This window comes from Plectropomus leopardus, chromosome 17 (assembly GCF_008729295.1).
Source record: "Plectropomus leopardus isolate mb chromosome 17, YSFRI_Pleo_2.0, whole genome shotgun sequence".
Classification (NCBI taxonomy): domain Eukaryota; kingdom Metazoa; phylum Chordata; class Actinopteri; order Perciformes; family Serranidae; genus Plectropomus; species Plectropomus leopardus.
The window spans coordinates 22,556,916-22,576,428 of NC_056479.1; the positions used below are offsets into that span (position 1 = coordinate 22,556,916).

The 19,513-nt window shown below is 39.0% G+C and overlaps 2 protein-coding genes across 3 annotated transcripts; one reads left to right on the forward strand and one right to left on the reverse strand.

The window, feature by feature from the left end:
- The first annotated feature begins 948 nt into the window (after window positions 1-948).
- Window positions 949-15,314, forward strand: gys1 (glycogen synthase 1 (muscle)). The gene is made up of 16 exons (XM_042504836.1): window positions 949-1,055; window positions 5,162-5,280; window positions 5,584-5,765; window positions 7,812-8,003; window positions 8,288-8,473; window positions 8,639-8,783; window positions 9,034-9,151; window positions 9,329-9,449; window positions 10,385-10,491; window positions 10,652-10,711; window positions 11,465-11,657; window positions 11,732-11,858; window positions 12,549-12,644; window positions 12,750-12,913; window positions 13,003-13,083; window positions 14,007-15,314. Exons 2-16 carry the CDS (start codon window positions 5,163-5,165, stop codon window positions 14,250-14,252), a joined length of 2,136 nt encoding a protein of 711 aa, XP_042360770.1. The 5' UTR covers window positions 949-1,055; window position 5,162; the 3' UTR covers window positions 14,253-15,314.
- aspdh (aspartate dehydrogenase domain containing) lies at window positions 14,844-19,269 on the reverse strand. 2 transcript variants are annotated; one of them, XM_042504838.1, is made up of 8 exons: window positions 19,187-19,269; window positions 19,018-19,080; window positions 18,739-18,883; window positions 18,069-18,153; window positions 16,896-17,045; window positions 16,075-16,298; window positions 15,846-15,985; window positions 14,844-15,516 (listed from the first exon to the last, which is right to left on the reverse strand). In XM_042504838.1, the coding sequence occupies exons 2-8, from the start codon at window positions 19,070-19,072 to the stop codon at window positions 15,479-15,481; spliced, it is 837 nt and encodes a 278-aa protein (XP_042360772.1). In that variant the 5' UTR covers window positions 19,073-19,080; window positions 19,187-19,269; the 3' UTR covers window positions 14,844-15,478. The 2 variants fall into 2 exon arrangements, with proteins under 2 accessions (XP_042360772.1, XP_042360773.1); XM_042504839.1 differs by having other exon boundaries at window positions 19,018-19,075; window positions 19,187-19,263.
- Between the last annotated feature and the right edge of the window lie 244 nt (window positions 19,270-19,513).

Below are 19,513 nucleotides of genomic sequence, written 5' to 3' on the forward strand. Positions count from 1 at the left end.
AAAATAATTGGCAATTACATTACTTTTCTGTGAATTGACTGATTTATATTGACTGATTTTGTATAAACCGTTGCTTAATTAACTAACAACAAAACATCATATTTCACTGTTGTACTTTACTTTTCTTATGTTTTTTTAAGTAAAAAGTGTAATCTGTAAGATAAATGTAGTGAAGTAAAAATACAATATTTCCCTCTGAAATGTAGTGGAGTGAAAGTATAACGTGACATGAAAATAAAACACTCAAGTAAAGTACGAGTACACTGAATTCATTCTTAAGTACAGTACTTGAGTAAATATACTTGGTCACATTCCACTACTGCATGACACACACACAGTCAGAGGTCAGAGGTCATGCTCACCGACACCTCAGCTGTGACCCCTGTGACTTTAGGGCAACTCTTATTTTCAGCTGCTTCACTATAGATCATGTGGTCGGGCCTATAAAGGGTGGAGGGCGTTGGGGTTGGCAGTCAGTGGAAAGGGTTAGTAGATCACAGAGATATGTCGAGGGATTGGGTGTCTTAATGTCACTGGTCACGTTGTATTCTCAAAACTATGCTCTCCATGACCCTCAGGACATATTATAAATAACCCCCTTGCTCTTCTCCCTCCTCACTGGAAAAAAAGGAAAAAAAACATTCCCATGACTCCCCTCTTTTGTATGGATGAAAAGATAATTCACCAACCACTGCAACTGTCAAGCCTCTGCTCAGCCAATTGCGTCTCTCAGCTGAGGAAAACTCCCAGTTCCTGTCATGTTGTGAGCAGAGGCGGAGACAAAAAACAGGCTGAGGCCAATGGGAGTGAAGCTCATGAATAATGTGACAGCGCAGACCCCGCATACACCAACCCAGCCTTCTTCCTGCATCTCAGTCTGTGGGCGTCCTGTCCCTCAATCTGACAGCAAACGCATCAAACCAATGCGCATCGCTGGCGTTTAAGTGGAGCCGCCGCCCCCTTTTCCTCACTCTCCGCTGGCTGCGTTTTCTGGACCGACTGCGACAGCTGCTAATGCGTTGTTCATCCTGGTGAAGTTGGGACAAAACCGAAGGGTGAGTTAAGAGCTGTGTGTTGTTGTTTTTTTTTTAATTTCCACAATGACAATAGTCGGATACTTCCTCAACAGGCGGGGGCGCGCATCAGGGACGCGGTGTCCTTTGCGCGTGTCCGCGGCTGCAGTAGGTGCCTGATGTCACGTTTCGTTTCACAACTCATGAGACACAAAAGACGATACATACAGCAACATGCACAGTCAGCCCGGAGTTTTCCTGCTGGTTTTATGGTGCTGTTGTCACCTGTCGTGTTTGGGGCTGCTGCTCGTGCGTCCGTTATTGCCCGATATGGGAAATATTTTTGATAGAGCCTAATTTGGGTCTTGCCCTTTCCCAGATCCGTAGGCCTACTGGATAGTTCAAATCAAAATATCTGTAAAAGGGTATGAAACTGATGAGGGTATGATGGTGATTATTGTGACTGCATGTCAATGTGAGCGTCAGAAATTCACAGTAAAGCATCCATAAAGTGGTGTCCCAAACAGGTGAGGGTTCCCACAGAGAGCCCGAGGGAACCCCAGGGGGTCCCCAAAGAAATGAGCAGAGCCCAGATGTTCAAAAAAATGTAATCCAGTGTTTTGCTATCCAGTACCAGCTAATCCAGTTTACCTTTGTACCAGTTTTTTCAAAGCCACATTAGGTTGGATCACCCTGATCCAGATTCAAACTTTTCAAGATTACCAAATCTAGAATACTGTTGCTCTAAAATGGGATCATTTCACTATGTAAGTAGCTATGTGAAGAACAACAGATGTTTTCTTTTATTCAAAGTGTCAGATACACACTCCTGAGCCTGTAGACCAACCTCTGAAGTACTCTCAGAAAGAGGAACTGACTGGACGTGCAATAAGGGATGCCATTGTTTTACACCACGCTTGATTGTGTCATTGAAATTAATGCGAAGTGATAAATGAAAGATGAAATAAATTTAGTTTTATATTGTTTGCTATTTGGGGACAAAATCGTTCTTATTTTTCTTAACTGTACTGAAAGGATTAATAAGTGTCCTAATGTCCACTTTATCTACTTTATCACTGTAACGCTCAAACAAATAAAGTGCAAAATATAAATAGATGTGTATGTACTATATGATTGTAGTTTCCTGAATCCACCCCTCTGCTGGGATCAGGATAATCCATTTTTTTTTTTCATCAAAGGTATCAGTAGAAAAGTTTTGAACAACATAAACTGAAGATTTGATCAAATCCAAGATTAGATCTCTCTAATTTCAGATTAGTTTCCATTAATTAGTCTCTTTTAAAGGTCCAGTGTGGAGGATATAGGGGCATCTGTTTGCACAAATGGTAAATAATATTCAGAACTATGTTTTCATTGGTGTATAATCACCTAAAACTAAACGTTGGTGTGTTTTCGTTTCCTTAGAATGAGCAGTTTATATGTACACATGGAGGCGCTCCTCCATAGACTTCAATAATACACCGAACCAAAGATGGAGCCGTTTCAATCCAATGGAGCTGCTCGCCTGGTGGAAATGCTAAAAGAGTTTTCTAGCCCACGGGTTTACCTCCACGGTAAACACACAAATCAAACACTGGAAATAGACAGGGTCATTTGTGTTTTTCTGTCAGCTGCCATATTTCCTTTGAATGCTACTAGATGCAACTAAATCCTGCACACTGGACCTTTAACGTCCCCTTAAAATCAGAAAAGTGTTTTGCTTTTTGGTTACTTCACTTGGATGTTTTAACTTTACTTTACAGAATGTGCTTTTTGCATGTAATTTGAAGGATTTTCAACAAGTTATTTGAACTTATTTTGTGGGGGGAAAAACATATCAAACGCACAATAAATTAGAAATACTTAACATTTTGTTTGTTACGCTCTGATGCCAAGCGTAGAGAATTATACAAAATATAAAAAGGTACTAGCACAAAGTATGTAAAAATATAAAATAGAAATACGGTTATAATAAAAAACAATTAGCACTAGTGTGTAGATATTTGAGATTATAAATATTTATAATGTGCTGAGAGTGTAAAGTGTGTAAAAAATATATAAAACTATGCGTTATGCTGAAATGCGATGTAGCAAAAACTAGGATGTGAAGTAAGAAATAGAACATACTGTATGTGTATGATGCAACAATGCACAACACAATATATAATGAAGTACCACGAACAAGAATATATACAGTATATATAACACGAGGGAGGGTTTATTTGAGGACATGTTTGTGTCAAATTTAAACGGCACTTTTCATCAGTCTTGTTGTGTTTTATCTTTCAGGAGAGACAATGACTGAATGTAAACTCTGATTTGTTTACTGCTATCAGCAGCAATTCAGCACAATCAATTAAGAATTTAAAACACTGATGGGATTTGTGATGAGCAGTGCAAAAAGGAAAGTTGTGAGAGTATTTCCCTGAACCCAGTGTGTGCAGTGGTTTTGTTTTTTCATGTCTCAACTTCATCTGATTGCATCATTTCATAGTAGCATATCAACAGTGTGATTGGCTGGATCAAGTTTATACCTGATCCGGGCCCTCGTCTGCGCTTATCTGCATCCTTGCTTACACCACTCCTCAATTTTTCAAGAAGAAGTTTTTCTTGTGCATCTCATACTTAGTCATCGGGAATGCACTCCTCGCTTCATTATTCTGTTGAAATGCTTTTCCTGCCAACTTCCTCTGTCGCAGTGGGATGCATTGACTAGAGTTATGAGTTATTATTGTGCATGTTTGTTGAGGAAGTTTAGGTAAAATTTCACTAAGTAAACCTGTAGTTTTTGTATACAAATAGACGTGTAGTTTATGGTCTTTATAACTGTACACGTGTGTGTTGTGTAATCAGTAGTAGTAGTAAACAAAAGAAGCCCCTTGATCATCTCAGATTATATTCAGAGCGAAGTAGACAAACAACACACACATAAACGCTGGATTCCTATCTCTCAAAGGGCCACTTCAGTGTGTTTCCTACATTATAAATATGTCTGAAACACACAGTGTATTCCCACAGCTGGATTTTAAAAAAGAAAATTGTAAAAGACTTGAAAAAGGTTGTGTTTGAAAAAAAACATCGCAGTATGTTGTGAAATAGGATGTGTGGCTCTTTGATGACATACCTGCAGATGTGTGAGGAAACATTGGTCAAGAGAAAGTTTAACTGTTGAAAAAAAATGTGTCATTTACTCATCGGGATTACCCAATACTGTATTCTAGAGAAATTTCTATGAATAAGTTAGAAATTAGTCAGAATCATTCAGTTTCTGTTATCACATGCCATTCGTTCAAATGGATATTTAGGATTTTTTTTTAAAGTGGGGCTGTATGAGGTATTTATCTATAGTCAGTATATTACACACAGTAGATTGCAGTAGTTTCAAAAATATTCAAATTGCCTGAAATACCACCTCATGTGAATGTAAAAACTTTTTTAAAAAAAATAAATGGGAGTTTTTTCTAAATTGATGTGTTTCCGTCAGACGTATTTTATATTTGCAATTTCAATTTGCGCAATTCGAGGGTTAATGTAAACCTGCCTAGTAACAAAATCTAACCAAAGCATTTAAGGCAGCGGTAGACCAACAGCTCCACCAAACTGCGGTTTTTGTCAGTGGAGTCTGTGGCTTTAATGAGAGCGCAGATGAAAAACTGAGGCTGTTAACAGGCTCGCCGTCTGAACAGTCAGTCTGATGGAAAGATGAAGTAGTTTAAGTATTTGAAATATAGCATACACTTAAAAGGTTATGAATCATTTTTGGCAGGACTTGTTTTAGGTGTCTAATTTACATTTGCTATTATCCTTCACCCATAGCAGTATGTTGCTTAACTTCCTTGTTGGACTCCTGCCTGCCTCTCTAAAGCGGGTGCCGTGCTGACTCACATCAGCTGTATTTAATAATACAATGATATACACACCCACTTCCAAATATCCCTTTAAAATCTACATCATTGCAATTGTAATAAATGTTTCCGTATCCCAGGATTAATGGGATATCGCTGAATTTCTTTGGAATTAAAACAAAGAGCAGTTTTTGCGTGAAAGAGACTTTTGGTAAATAAGTTCAGTAAGTGACAAACATGTAAAGTGTATAAACTGATAAAAGGTGCTCCCTTCTCAGCTGAGTGTGTTTTGTGTTTACCCAGCATGCCGCTGGCTCGCAGCCTCTCTGTCACGTCCCTGTCAGGGCTTGAAGAGTGGGACGAGGAGTTTGATTTGGAAGACGCTGTTCTTTTTGAAATCGCGTGGGAGGTCGCGAACAAAGGCAAGTGTCTGTTCGTGTGTTTACATGTTTGATCCTTGCTTGTGTGAGGAAATGGAAGAAAGAGTCAAAAAACGTTACTAAAAGTAGTTTTTCCTTGCAAAACCTATAAAGATAGTTTATATAGTTTGTATGCACTGTCATGTCTAATCTTGTTTATTCACACAGTTTATAATCTTTTGGGAAATTCTAGTTCGTAAAATCGATACGTCACCGTGACGTTCCACACGTATCAGGTTGGATCACATTATATCTTTGCCTTGATTTTGTGTGCGTACGTGTGGCATGTTTGCTGCATGTGTGAAGTTGGAGGCATCTACACCGTCATCCAGACCAAAGCCCGTCTGACCGCAGAGGAATGGGGGGAGAACTATTTCCTGGTGGGTCCCTATGTAGAGAGCAACGTGCGCACACAGGTGGAGCTGATCGAGCCCACCAACCCCGCGCTGAAGAGAACCATTGACAAGATGAACTCCAGTGGGTGTAAGGTACTACCACATGTACACAGTGAACACATACGCCTCTGAGTTAAGTCTGTATGTTCCACTCAAGGACAGAGCTTCTTACTACACGTGGTTGGAGAGATTAAAGAGTGAGATTTGTGAATGTGCGCTACACTTTAAAAAATGTTCGAGATCATCATTAGCCCCGCTTTCATGTCCGACCCAACCACACGTCTCTAAACCCAGTGACATTTCCTCGCAAAGGTTAGAGGTTGTATCAGTGTCTCTGTGTCTCTCTTAGAAAAACACACTCCAGAAATAGATAACTGCCAGTGTGTGTGTGTGTGTGTGTGTGTGTTCGTGTGTGTGAGAGATACTTTTAAAGCTTTGTGCTGTGTCACTCTGGAAGTGCTGTGGAATTATGGGTCAAGACGAGGAGTCGGAGTGGGACTATTTTAAAGTGATAGTGCAGTCTTTTCAAAGTGTCTGGCTATCTGGTTTACCTTAAGTCACATGACCTTAAAGATCAGGGCAGACCAGCACCAGAGTACAAATATTTCAGTTTAAAGCAAAGTTTTCTTAAAAGATATTTAGGGCCTGTAGTATAACATTAAACTAAATCCTCTTTCCAGTTTATGCCTGCCCCACGTCAAACGGCTTTGAAAGCGATTTTACTGTTGATTGCAGACAAATTTTCAATGATGCACTAAAATGAGTTTTATCTCAGTTGGTGCACGTTCCAACAGTTTGTTTAAGGTCATGTTTTATACTATCTTAACCCTCTTTGGTATCCTGTTGCCTCTCTGTAACATACCTATCCTTCCTGTTTACAGTCAAATATGTTGCAATACTTGGAAAAAAAAGAGCCAGGGCCCTGAGCAAACCAGCAGCACAATATATATATATATATATATATATATATATATATAGATATATATATATATATATATTGACATGACTTTCTGTAGGCCACGTTAAATCCCTTTTTTGGGGCCTTCCTCTCATGATTCAGCCCATTAACTCTCTCCACAATAATGGTCTAAAAAATGTCTCTCTCTGTCATTTTAAAATCTTGAAAAATAGATTCACAATAATAGATGAGTAGATTTTAATTTTTAATTGTTTAATGCACTAACAGAAAATTACTGAAATGCAAATGTTGCCTTGAAACATTGTGCCATTATGGAATCCCACCATGACAGTTTTTGGTTTTGTGTATTTAGGTTTATAGCATAACAGTCGTCATCATTTTCCTTTATTTCTGCACAATAACCTAAGATCCCCAGTCTGTATGTAGGTAGTATCTTTAAAGTCTTTTGGTGTATGGTAGGCACTGGTTATACTTGAAGTTTGAGGAGACGTACTTTGACCGCGAAGTGCGTCAAAGTTAACCTTGGATAGTTTGTTTGGAATATATTTTTGATAGTGGAATTAAAACCTTGCCAATAAAGTTCTTTTAGATTAGAGACACAAGGACGAACCCATTTATCTACATATAAAACAAAACATGGTTAACGTAAATAGCTGATTAATGTATGTAATAAAAAAGAGGAGTTGCTGCTGCAGCTGCAACTCCTTCTGTTAAAATGAATATAAATATGTATTCTGTGGCTGTTATAAATTATATATATTTTTCTTAACATTGGAGTCGTTTATACTATTCTTACTGTAAAATGATGACTCGACTCCCCAAGTGATCGACCACAAAGCATTCAGCTTTCCTCATGAAACTGAATCAAAGTAAAAATGGTAAAAAAGGAAAGAATGTGCCCTCAACCATGAGTGGTGTTTAGCATTAGGGCTGCAACTAACAGTCGTTTTCTGGATAAATAAATTACATGTTTGATCTTTAAAATAGTGAAAAATGTTGATTTGTGTTTCCCAAAGCCCAAGATAACATCTGAAAATGTACTTTTTTGTTCAAATCCCAAAGAAAATCAGTTAACTGTCATAATGGCCTAAAGAAACCAGAAAATTTTCACATGAAAAATTTGCTGGTGACTCCTTTAATAGTCGACAACAAACTGATGCATTTTTGCAGCTCTATGTGCTAAAAAAGAATAACTCACCTTTTCTTCATTTTGCCTGCAGGTCTATTTCGGGCGGTGGCTTATCGAGGGCAGTCCGTATGTTGTTCTGATTGATGTCGGGTTCACCGCCTGGTCTCTGGACAGCTGGAAGAGTGAGCTGTGGGAGCTTTGTGACATCGGCGTGCCGTGGTTCGACCGTGAGGCCAACGACGCCGTGCTGTTTGGCTTCCTGACCGCCTGGCTCCTGGGAGAGGTCAGCAGTTCACACTCAGAAGTGACAAGAATCTCTGTGAAGATTAAAAGCAAAATGTTTTATCTCTGTTGTGTCAAGAGGAGAGGTTGCATAATTTATATTTACATACAAATAGAAGATGGATCATCTGTAGGCCCTTGAAAAGGTCTTAGAATAGATATCCAAATAATCTAAAGGTTTGAAATGTCAAAACCTTGGAGGACATGAAAAATAAGATGTGTTTGAATGCACGTTGGTTTGTACGTGTGTAGTCCATACTGACCGTATTTTCTCCTGTATCACAGTACGCAGCCCAGAGCGAGGAGCCTCCGCACATTGTCGCCCATTTCCACGAGTGGTTGGCCGGTCTGGGCCTGGTGTTGTGTAGACACAGACAGCTGCCGATCGCAACCATCTTCACCACTCACGCCACACTGCTGGGACGATACCTGTGCGCTGGGAATGTGGACTTCTATAACAACCTTGCAGAGGTGTGTGTGTGTGTGTGTGTGTGTGTGTGTACATTTTAGTGTGCAGGAATGTAATAAAATAAAAGGAGAAATAAGAGAGGGCAGCCATTTCACAGTCAAGTTGATACTTTTTAGGCAAAATAAGGCAGATATTCAGCAAGTAATCGTACTCACTCTTTCACTCAGTTCAATGTGGATAAGGAAGCCGGCGACAGACAGATCTACCACCGCTACTGTTTGGAGCGGGCGGCTGCTCACTGTGCCCACGTCTTCACCACTGTGTCACAGATCACAGCCATCGAGGCGGAGCACCTGCTCAAGAGGAAGCCAGGTGTGTGAACTGAAGCGTGAAATTCAGAAACGAATTATCCTTATTTGTCACTGCAAGCAGGTCTTAATGCGCGGGGACGAGATCTCTTTCTCACTGCTTGCTTACTGAATGTCTCAGTGTAGCATTCTGAGGAATACAATAATTTATCTATCTAGTTAGATACTTACCTAAAGTTAAATGGATTTATCTGTCTCTGTGGGTACGTTTTTTTTTTCCATGTAATGCCCTTTAACTCTCCCATGATCCACAGACATTGTTACTCCAAACGGGCTCAACGTAAAGAAGTTCTCAGCCGTGCACGAGTTTCAAAACCTCCACGCTCAGAGCAAAAATCGAATTCAGGAGTTCGTCAGAGGACACTTCTACGGGTCAGACACCATGCGACGCTCACAGTTTTCTCGCTTGTTGCATGTTTTTTAATTGAATTAATTCTGTCTAATAAGAAAGAGACAAATCCAACTCAGAGGAGTTTTGTTTCAGAACGTGTTGACTGTAAATGCTGCGCTCCTCCAGCTTGTGACGGATGTTGGTGTGTGTTTGATCAGGCACCTTGACTTCAACCTGGACAAGTGTTTGTTCCTCTTCATTGCTGGAAGGTACGAGTTCTCCAACAAAGGAGCCGACATCTTTTTGGAAGCTTTAGCCAGACTCAACTATCTACTGAGGGTAAGTGTGCGCTGTGTAGCTGTGTCTACAGATGTAAGCATGTATTCAAGTGAGTGAGTGTGTGTGTGTGTGTGTGTGTGTGAGAGAGGGACAAAGGTGAATCTTAGGTAATCCTTTAGTTCCTCCCATTCTTCATTTGTCACTGTGACCTTCACAGTATTATGGAAAAATGGCCTAATATTCATGAAACCTGGTTGGAAGATGTCGCATAAGCCACAGATGAAACCATTAAATTTTGTAGTTGATCAAAATTATTTTGATTAACATTGCAAAATAGGACACTTGGTCTTGGCATAATAAATGCCATACATCCTAAAATTCAGTCAGTGGTTGTAAAGATCTGTCGTGACTAAATACAGCCAAATGAAGAAATACAAGAACTCCTTGTCACAGTGGTTTCATTGAAGAACCATTAAAATTGTGACGCTTTTTTGTTTCTTTTTTTTTACCAAACTAATATGTTGCTGTGGAAAAGTAAATGCACACATCATGCAATTACCTGCACTCCTACTTACATACAAATGCGAATTTTCTTCAATAATCTCATCAGAAATATTAAAGTAAAATGTTCAAACTTTATGCTTTACAAGAAAAAGCAGTAATATTGACCATGAAGTTTACCACGTGTCATTCTGATCCTCTGTCAGCTTGATCTCATAGTTTTGGAAATACATCCACACATAAATAGAGGTTGTTCTTGCAGATTTGAATATAAAGGAAGAGTGGATTTTTGGCCTTAACGGAGGTCTGCGCTCTCTGAGTGCTGTTTAAGTTGTTTTGTTTTTCTTTTGTTATTGCTTTTACTGATTCTCTTACTGTCTTAATTACCATGTAAAGTGCCCTTAAGTAACTTTTTTCAAGCATTAAACAAATAAAATCAATTTTTATTATTAAAAAATTCAACCCTATATTCCTCTGTGGTCTGCCTGTTGCAGGTTAATCACAGTGACGTGACCGTCATCGCATTCTTCATCATGCCAGCTCGGACAAACAACTTCAACGTGGAGACCTTGAAGGGCCAAGCGGTCCGGAAACAGCTCTGGTGAGGTCGCTTCTAACGTTAAACAAGGAGATAAAATATCTAAAATAAAACGGTACATTGTGAGCCTGACAAACAAAATGCTGCACTCATTTATACTTGACTTCATCGTGGAAAAATGTTTGCAGTTGTCTTATTTGTATTCTCTATTTGTCCCTGACAGGGATACCGCGCAGACTGTGAAGGAGCGTTTCGGAAAGAAACTTTATGAGTCACTTCTAGTGTAAGTTGAGACCTTTCGGGCTTCTTCGTGAAACCTGTATAATGTGGAATTACATGTTTTTATTACTCTATCAAATCAAAAAGATGAAGAGTTAGAAACAACCCACTCAATTAAAAAAGTCTGTTAGGGACTGTTCGTTATTTATTTAGACGTTTTACTGTCCCGAAGCGACAAATGTTTGACTGCATGACCCTCCTCCACCATAAAGAACAGTATTTTTATATTCACACCAAAAACAGGCAGCAATTTGAGCCAATGCAACAAGCAAACAGCATGGAAGGAGTAAAAGTTATCATTAACCCTTTGAAACCTGAGCAATTTGACTTTGTTTCTTTCAAAAACATGAGCAGACAACTTAAGAAGAACTGAATTAATTAATGAGAAATTAGTCAAGAAAAAAAGTACAAGAAAATTATCAATAAATAAAAAGAAAAAAGAAAGTAAAAAAATAAACAAACAAGGAAATTACATGAAAAAAGTGCTACACATTTGTAAGAATTCTGCAGCATATTTTAAATATGTAATTATGATAATTATATAGTTTTCCCTAGCTTGATCTTTATCCTTTTTCTTTTTGCCTACTTTAAAAAAAATTATTTTCTACATTTTCAAATTTCTTGCAATTGGTGAACATTTCTTGTTTATTGCTTTTTTCCCAATTTCTCGTCATCGTTAAAACGAGGTGGTTGAGTTTACTCATACTAATAAATATTCTAATGTAGTCAAGCTCCTAAATCAAGCTGCTTTCATCAGTGGGCAGCTGCCGGATGTGTCAAAGATGCTGGACAAAGAGGACTTCACCATAATGAAGAGGGCCATCTTTGCGACTCAGAGACAATGCCAGCCTCCAGTCTGCACCCACAACATGCTGGAGGACAGCAGCGACCCCATCCTTAACTGTGTCCGCCGTATCGGCCTTTTCAACAGCTCTGCTGACCGTGTCAAGGTACATCACACTGCTTCCTACAGCACATCCACAAATATCTGCCTCAGACACTGAACGGCTTCTCCCTTCTTCAGATTATCTTCCATCCCGAGTTCCTTTCGTCCACCTCTCCTCTACTTCCGATGGATTATGAGGAGTTTGTAAGAGGCTGTCACCTCGGCGTCTTCCCCTCTTACTACGAGCCTTGGGGCTACACTCCAGGTACGACCCGTGCACACTGACAAGGTGTATTTGTGTTTGTAGGCAGTGGTGGAGCAACTAAGTACATTTACTCCTTTTACCCCACTACAGTTCAGAGGGAAATATTGTACTTTTTTACTTTACTACATTTATGTGACAGCTTTTGTTGCTTTACAGATTAAGGTTTTTGCAGAAAAACGTAAGTTTATAAAACATGATATTTGGTTATAAATTACGAAATAGTTTAATCAATGACAGCTGCAACAACTAGCTGATTAATCGGTCAAACAGAAAATGGACAAAAAATTGCCCACTATGTTTTTTTTTTTCTCTTCATGTTTTGGGGGTTTTTCTTTTTTTTTAAAAATCACTTTTATTATAAATATTTTATTTATTTTTATTTAATTTATTTATTTATTTAATTTATTATTATTAGTAGTAGTATAGTATTTGGATACATCAATTTTTTGAAATATAATTTTGAGTGGATTTTCTTTTTTATATTGAGGATTTTCAGGTGTTTTTTTGCTGGGCTTTTTTCATAATTTAGATTTTTTTAAATTATTGTTATTATTTTGCATTCTTCGGGTGATTTTTTGATCATTTAGAATTTGGGGTGTTTTTTCTATTTTTCTATAAATAATGTGGAAATTTAGGGTATGTTGTATAACATTAAAATGTTAATCAGACTACTGTTTCTGTCACCGTCAGCTGAGTGCACAGTCATGGGAATTCCATCAATCTCAACTAACCTGTCCGGCTTTGGCTGTTTCATGGAGGAACACATAGCAGACCCCTCAGCATACGGTGCGTTTCTCATATTCCTTCTGTCAAATTCTCAAAGTTTGTCTTTAAAAAGATACGCAGGGGTAACTGAGGCTTTCTTTCACATCACGCCGCTTCTTCTTTCAGGTATTTACATCCTGGACCGGCGGTATCGGGGGATCGACGAGTCGTGTAACCAGCTCACGTCCTTCCTATTTCAGTTCTGCAAGCAGAGCCGGCGCCAGCGGATCATCCAGAGGAACCGGACTGAGCGTCTGAGCGAACTCTTGGACTGGAGATACCTCGGCAGGGTGAGATTACAAATCCTAAAGACTCACGTTGTTTATGTGTCCTCTTAAAGAAGAATTAATGTTGTTGTCTTTCTTGTTTTCTCCTCTAGTATTATATCTCTGCCCGTCATATGGCTCTGGCTAAAGCCTTCCCCGATACCTTCGTGTATGAGCTTCACGAGCCCACCTCAGTAAGTCAACTTGTGTGTCTTTGGCTGGGAGATGTACCAGGTTTTTATTCTTTATTGTTATTTTATCTTATTTATGCATTCATGAAACCTAAGGTCCAATCCTGTTTCAAGTTTTCACTTGGATCCCTTATTTTCGAGGTGTAGTGATTTAAATCTGCCCCTGTGAAATGGGACATCACCTAAGACCCTATTGCATCATCAGTAGTCGGTTATGCTTGCATTTACGTAAACAGACGTGAAGAGAGTTGCTGGACATTGCATCTACGCCGCCTTCTGCTGTGGTTATTTCTATTTTTATTTCACAAAAGTGATCAAATAAAAAGAATACAGCTTCATTACCAGGATACTGGTGGTGCTGTGGACTAATGTGACCAACCCTGACATAATATCCGTGACTCAGTGATTATACCATGTGGAGGGTTTTTCCTAAATCCTACATGAAAGCGATAAGCTGCAGTTAAGAAGCCAATATTGTCAGCACTCACAAAGCTTTATTTTTTTAGAATAGTGTCCCTGAAGTGAACTGATGACACCCGAATTGAACCCTTTAAATTCAGCAGATTTGGATCATAATTCAAAATTCGTTATGTAGCCTATAAATCATCATATTACGCAGATATTTTTTTAATCAACACTAGGAACTTTTTTCTTTTTCACCGCCATCTACTGGCCAGAATCTGGTATAGTCAGGGAGACTAATCAATTATTAATGACTAAATTTACAAACAATCATATTTACAATATCATTCGCCACTTTTTATGTCGTTATAGTTGTAGTCGTATAGTTATGGACTCCGCCATCCACTTAAGTTGGAGCGATTTTTAAAATCTTCTTCTTGTTATAGTTCTTGGTGTTGACGGCCCTTAAAGTCGTCACATTCCCACCGATTACGACTCCAAAACCTTTTGATTGTCTTTCTCAGGCCTCGGGTTTCCGCTACCCTCGACCAGCCTCTGTGCCGCCATCTCCAGCTCTGTCCCGCCACTCTTCCCCTCACCACAGCGAGGCTGAGGACAACGATGAGGACGAACGCTACGACGAGGATCTAGAGGCCGAAAAGGACCGGGTGAACATCCGCCAACCCTACGCGCTTCCATTCAAAAACAAGTCTTCTGCCGTCTCTGGGGCCAATGGAAACAGCAATGGTGTCACAAGCGATAAAAACTGAAACACACACACACGCTAAACCTCACTAGTAAAACTCTCATCTGTGGCAGTCGTTAAAGTCATCCATGTTCTTTATAAATGAGTGCAGTTGTGTGATTGCGAGTGATACATTTAATATCGACTTGTTGTGAAAAACTGCGTCACTGTCAGTGTCTTCTCAACCTGTTCGTACCTCAGAATTTTTAGAAAAGTTTCTGTCCGTTTGATATGTTTTGGTATCGTTTGAGTTACACCAGCAGCGCAAGCAGTGGTTTGCTTTGTGGAGTAAATACAGCAGCTAGAAAGGGCTAAACGACGGCTCAACGTGGAAATCAGGATTGCTGGATTTTGTAGTGTACTAACACTGGATAACACACTGTAGGTCTGAGGCATCGAAACAATAATAGAGGGTTATTTTGAGTTTCTTGAAGGGTTTTTATACTTGATTAAATAGTGGGTCCGAGCAGGGAACTTAACCCTCCTTTTTACCAGATTGTCATTACACTTTCAAAGCTATTTTCCAGGAGAAAAAAAAGATAATGTAAAGACAGTTGCTGTGAATACCCACACAGGGCAGCCATTCTTTTTACTTGTTCGGCTTAAAAGTGTGTAAATGATACAGCGCTTGAAAGTCCACCTTGTAGCATCTTTTCGCCTTGTTTACGACAAAAAAAACTTCTGAGAATGGAAATAAAATGTAGACACACACACATCACCAAATAGCATCAAAGCCCTCTCATTTTAAGAATAGTGTGTGTGTGTTTTCATTTTATTTCCACGCCTTATTGTATCGCAGCCTTTCAGCGACGATCACCGACGAACAACCTCACACCCCTCTTTATCTGTCTGTGTGTGTGCTTGTGTGGATTAATACCGGGTCTCCATAAGTATTTATTTGTGAAGGGAAAAAGTTGAGACAAACAGATAAAAAGGGACAGATGGCAACCATGAGTGTATTGACTATTTGTAATGGAAGAAGGAAGATGGCAGGCATAGACTCACACTCCCTGTAAGAGTTTATCATTATTTGTTACAATCTTGCACCAAATTAACTAATAATAAAGTTTAAATATATATATATATATATACCTATTAGTGTTTTCCAAATGATAACTGGCTCCTCTTTCTTTGTATGCATGCATTTTATTGGAACAAATGTCCAAACTTCTCAGTAACAAACTGATCCAGCAGCACCGTCCACACAACATATCCACCCTGAACCATCTGCGTTATCTGGATCTTCTTGCTTCAGCACAAGTAAACTCGACCCCCATGACCTTTGCAAACTGTAATTAAAAAAAAAGAAAAAAATGCAAGGGATAAAAACTGAATTGATTATTAACTTATTTGCAAACTCAACATCTTTTCTCTACTTTTGAACTAAACTGATATTTTCATGACCTATTAATTACAGCGTTTACAACTCCAGTAAACAGTATCTAAGTACATTTACTCAAGTACTGCACCTAAGTAAAGTCATTTTCTTGTACTTAAAAAAAAAAAAAAAAAACTAATTTTTGGGTTATTTTTTTTCTTAAGTTGTTTGTTGCCCTCTTCCCATTTTTTTAAAGACATATAGCTCAGGTTTCAAAGGATCCGACTGTGCAGGACTCACCAAGTAAACTATTCCAGAAGGAGTTGTATGTCGCGCTGCCGGTTACAGCTCCGAGTTTGGCTGGATTCCTCCTCACTGTGTTTACTGAGAAGCCACCAGGTCCAGTCACCTCCACCTCCACCACGTGGTAGTCGCTCAGCCTGGGGCACGAAAGGTATGAGAGGTATGTGTGATTTCAGCAGATACGAAAGGCTGCATCAGGACAATCAGACTTCTCAATGAGACTCACGCTGTGTCTGACACGATCTCTCCCTGGACGCCAGTAAAGCCGAGCGCTCCTGCTGCCACTGCTGCTGCTGCCATGGTGTTAACGTTGTTCGGGGCAAGTGGGCACAACTCCGCCACTGAGCCTCTGAATAAAACACGCCGGCCCTCTTCCTCCGTCCAGTCGGAGAGGACGTCTCCTGTCAGCCGGAAGCAGGATGGATGCTTGGACATTCTTATAAACAAAGCCTGAAAATAAGTTAAGAGCGTCAACAGTTTAATCAGAACACAATAAGGTTTACTGAAAAACACTCATATCACAAGCACTAAAATAAAAGTGGTATATTTGCCATTTGACGGCTGCGCTTCATTTGCAACGTCTAAACCCTGTACCACACCCGCACAATAAAAAATACAAATAAAATGAATAAATAATAATAGAGTAAATACAATTCAAAGAGTATTAGCAGTAAAAACAGAAATAAAAGTACAAATCATAGATCAAGACATAATAAAAAAAATAAAACAAGACAAATTAAAATAGATGACATCATATAGAAAATTGTCTATAAACGCAAGTCTATAAAAATGGGTTTTAGGAAGTGATTTAAATGAAGTCGCTGATTCTGCGAGCCTCATCTTCTCAGGCAGGTCGTTCCAAAGCCGAGGGGCCCTGATGGCGAAGGCACGGTCTCCTTCAGTTTTAAACCTCGACTGTGGAACGGCCAGAAGGGCCCCACCTGAGGATCTAAGGCTGCGAACTGGCTCATATGGGATCAACATTTCTTTAACCCAAACGAGCTTTAAAAGCCATCAGTAAAACCTTAAAATCAGTCCCAGTGTTACCTTCAAGTTCCCACTATCATTCAGTCTCTGGATGTCCTGGCCTCCCCATAATGCACCACTGGGGACATAGAGCGTCCTACCATACTGCTGAGCCGCCTTACGCAGCGTCAGGTTCAGATCAGGATCCGACAGGGCCGAGGGAGAGCCCACCTGACAGAAGGAGAAATAAAGTCACAGAACAGGATCTCAACAGGAACTGATGAAGCTTTGAGTCAGCTTATGTGTTAAAGGGACAGTTCACCCCAAAAATACATATTTTTCCTCCTACCTGCAGTTCTGTTTATCAGTCTGCATTGTTTTGGTGCGAGTTGAAGAGAGTTGGAAATATTGGTTGTAGAGATGTCTGCCTCTATGGAGCCAGATTAAAGCCAAAATGTTTGTTAATCTGGAAGAAAAATCTGATTGGAAAATAATCACAAATAATAAAATTTGAAACTTAAAGTTCAAGCTTTGATCTTGAATTATTAAAAAAAAGGTAGGAAAAGGTTTGTTTCAGTTTAAATAGAATTTTTATTTAATTCTGATATTCTAAAATAAACAAGATATATTTTTAATTTTCACTTCTATAGAATTTCACATTTGAATTGAAGAAGGACAATCCTGCCTAAATGTTTATGGTGACATAGGACATGACATTTTTATCCAGTAGGAGAAAAAATCCCTTTTTACAGTGGAATACATGAATGACAAAGAACATTTTATATTGTAAAAATCTATTTGGTTCATCATCATCACGATCATCCGACGTGGGAAATACATTTGCTGGCTGGTATTCTTGACAATTTTGTCGTATCTATTCTGTATGTGAGATCCACTGCCTGGACACTTATCATGGTGAGTTTTAAGGGGAGGACTTTGGTAAATTATTTAACAAAAGAAAAAAAAAAAAAGATGTTACCAGTTATTTTGAGATTTTACAACGCAAAATCATAGAAAACAATCTATAAATCCTACTTCTCCTTTCCCCAATTCTTTTAAAGCTTTTGAAAGATTGATTAAAGACATTTTTAAAAAATAAGGATTTTTATAGATGAATGAATTCAATGACTTTTTAAGAATCTGTGGTAACCCTGTTTGGGGATGAACTGTCCCTTTAAATTAGCAGCACAAAAATAAGATAAAAACTGCTTTTGCAGCCACTACATTTCTCACACAAACAGAGGACAATCTTACCATGAAATGAGACTGAGACAGGAAGTGAAACCCAAAGTCTTTCACTATCTTTGGATGGCACACCTCTACGATCACATCGCACCGTCTGTAAAACACAGAGATTATTTATTAACCCTTTAAAACCTGGACTGACATTACTTTTCTTGCGCTGCTTTCAGATGCGTTTCACAAATATTTCAAACTTTGAACCCTGAGTAAATTGGTGCGATTTCTTTCAAAAACATGTGAGAAAGGCGATGAGCGACTTGGCAAGAAATGTTCCACAAATTGCAAGAAATGTGTTGATTTAGAGAATTATTTTTAAAAAAAACTTCTAAGGGAAAACAATCATGCATCAAAATGATTATAATTTTTTAGCACTTTCTAGATCATTTCCTTGTTGTTTTTCACTTTTTTTCTTCTTTTCCCTTTTTAAGTAATTTACAGGCAATTTTCTTGTACTTGCAAATTTCTGGGTCACATCTTTTGTTGCTCATTGTCTTCTGCCCAAGTTTTGAAATCATCCAGTTTGCTCAAGTTTTGAAGGCTTAAAAAGGGTGTCGTTGAACATTAGGTGCATGTTGTCTGTGGTAGCACAAAGATATGGATGCTAATACTGTTGCATGACTTTACATTACTTGTTGTGTGTGTGTGTGTGTGTGTGTGTGTGTGTGTGTGTGTGTGTTTGCACCTGTCTGCAAAGGATGACAGGTCTCCAAGTATGAGGTCATCAGGAACTAAACCTTTGAGCTTGTCAGAATTTCTGTTCCAAACGAAAGCCAGACTCAGACCGAGAGCCGCTCCATCTTTAAGGATCCTCTCCACCAGATACTGCCCTGAAGCGTGCACACACACGCACGCACGCACGCACGCACACACACACAAATATGATTTTAAAAATTACAATAGATTACTAGATCTAAAATATGTCAAAAAGTGTGTGTGGAGTTTCATAAAGGGGACTTCACACCTAGATGTCCGTATCCTACAACTCCAATCCTTTGGGAAGAAGAGCCTGTTGCCATGTCCTGTGCTGAGAAAGAAAACCAACCTGCAATTTACCAACAACAAACCAACACACACACAAACATGTATGCTTTTGACCTTACTTATCATCTTGTATTTATTGCTCTACTCACCAGATAATCCCACACCGCTGCAGAGCTGAGCGTCTCCCAACTTAAAGCACAACAACCGGCCCGCCACTCCGGGAATGGTGGGCATGCACAGTACAAAGTTTGACTTCAAGAGGCCTAAGTTAATCATTGTTAGTTCGTTAACTTGTGTTAGTGTCACATGCTGCTCCTCCATTCATTCAGACAATCTGAGTATCAGACACATTCATTCTCTTAGAAAGTGAAACAATTAATTAAACTTTATAACTTTATAAATTTATGCGCATATTAAGTATTACAAGGTAATTCATTTAATGTAGAAAAATTTACATCAATTAAATCAATTAAAAA

Bases quoted from the DNA above. Each gene is read 5' to 3' on its own strand.
- gys1 (XM_042504836.1), top strand. From the start codon at position 5,163: ATGCCGCTGGCTCGCAGCCTCTCTGTCACGTCCCTGTCAGGGCTTGAA. The intron at 9,450-10,384 runs GTAAGTGTGCGC...TGCCTGTTGCAG, and splicing joins GACTCAACTATCTACTGAGG to GTTAATCACAGTGACGTGAC. The intron at 10,712-11,464 runs GTAAGTTGAGAC...TGCTTTCATCAG, and splicing joins CTTTATGAGTCACTTCTAGT to TGGGCAGCTGCCGGATGTGT.
- aspdh (XM_042504838.1), bottom strand. From the start codon at position 19,072: ATGGCAACAGGCTCTTCTTCCCAAAGGATTGGAGTTGTAGGATACGGA. The intron at 16,299-16,895 runs GTAACACTGGGA...ACTTATTTTCAG, and splicing joins ATGATAGTGGGAACTTGAAG to GCTTTGTTTATAAGAATGTC. The intron at 15,517-15,845 runs GTGAGTCCTGCA...TTTTAATTACAG, and splicing joins CTTCTGGAATAGTTTACTTG to TTTGCAAAGGTCATGGGGGT.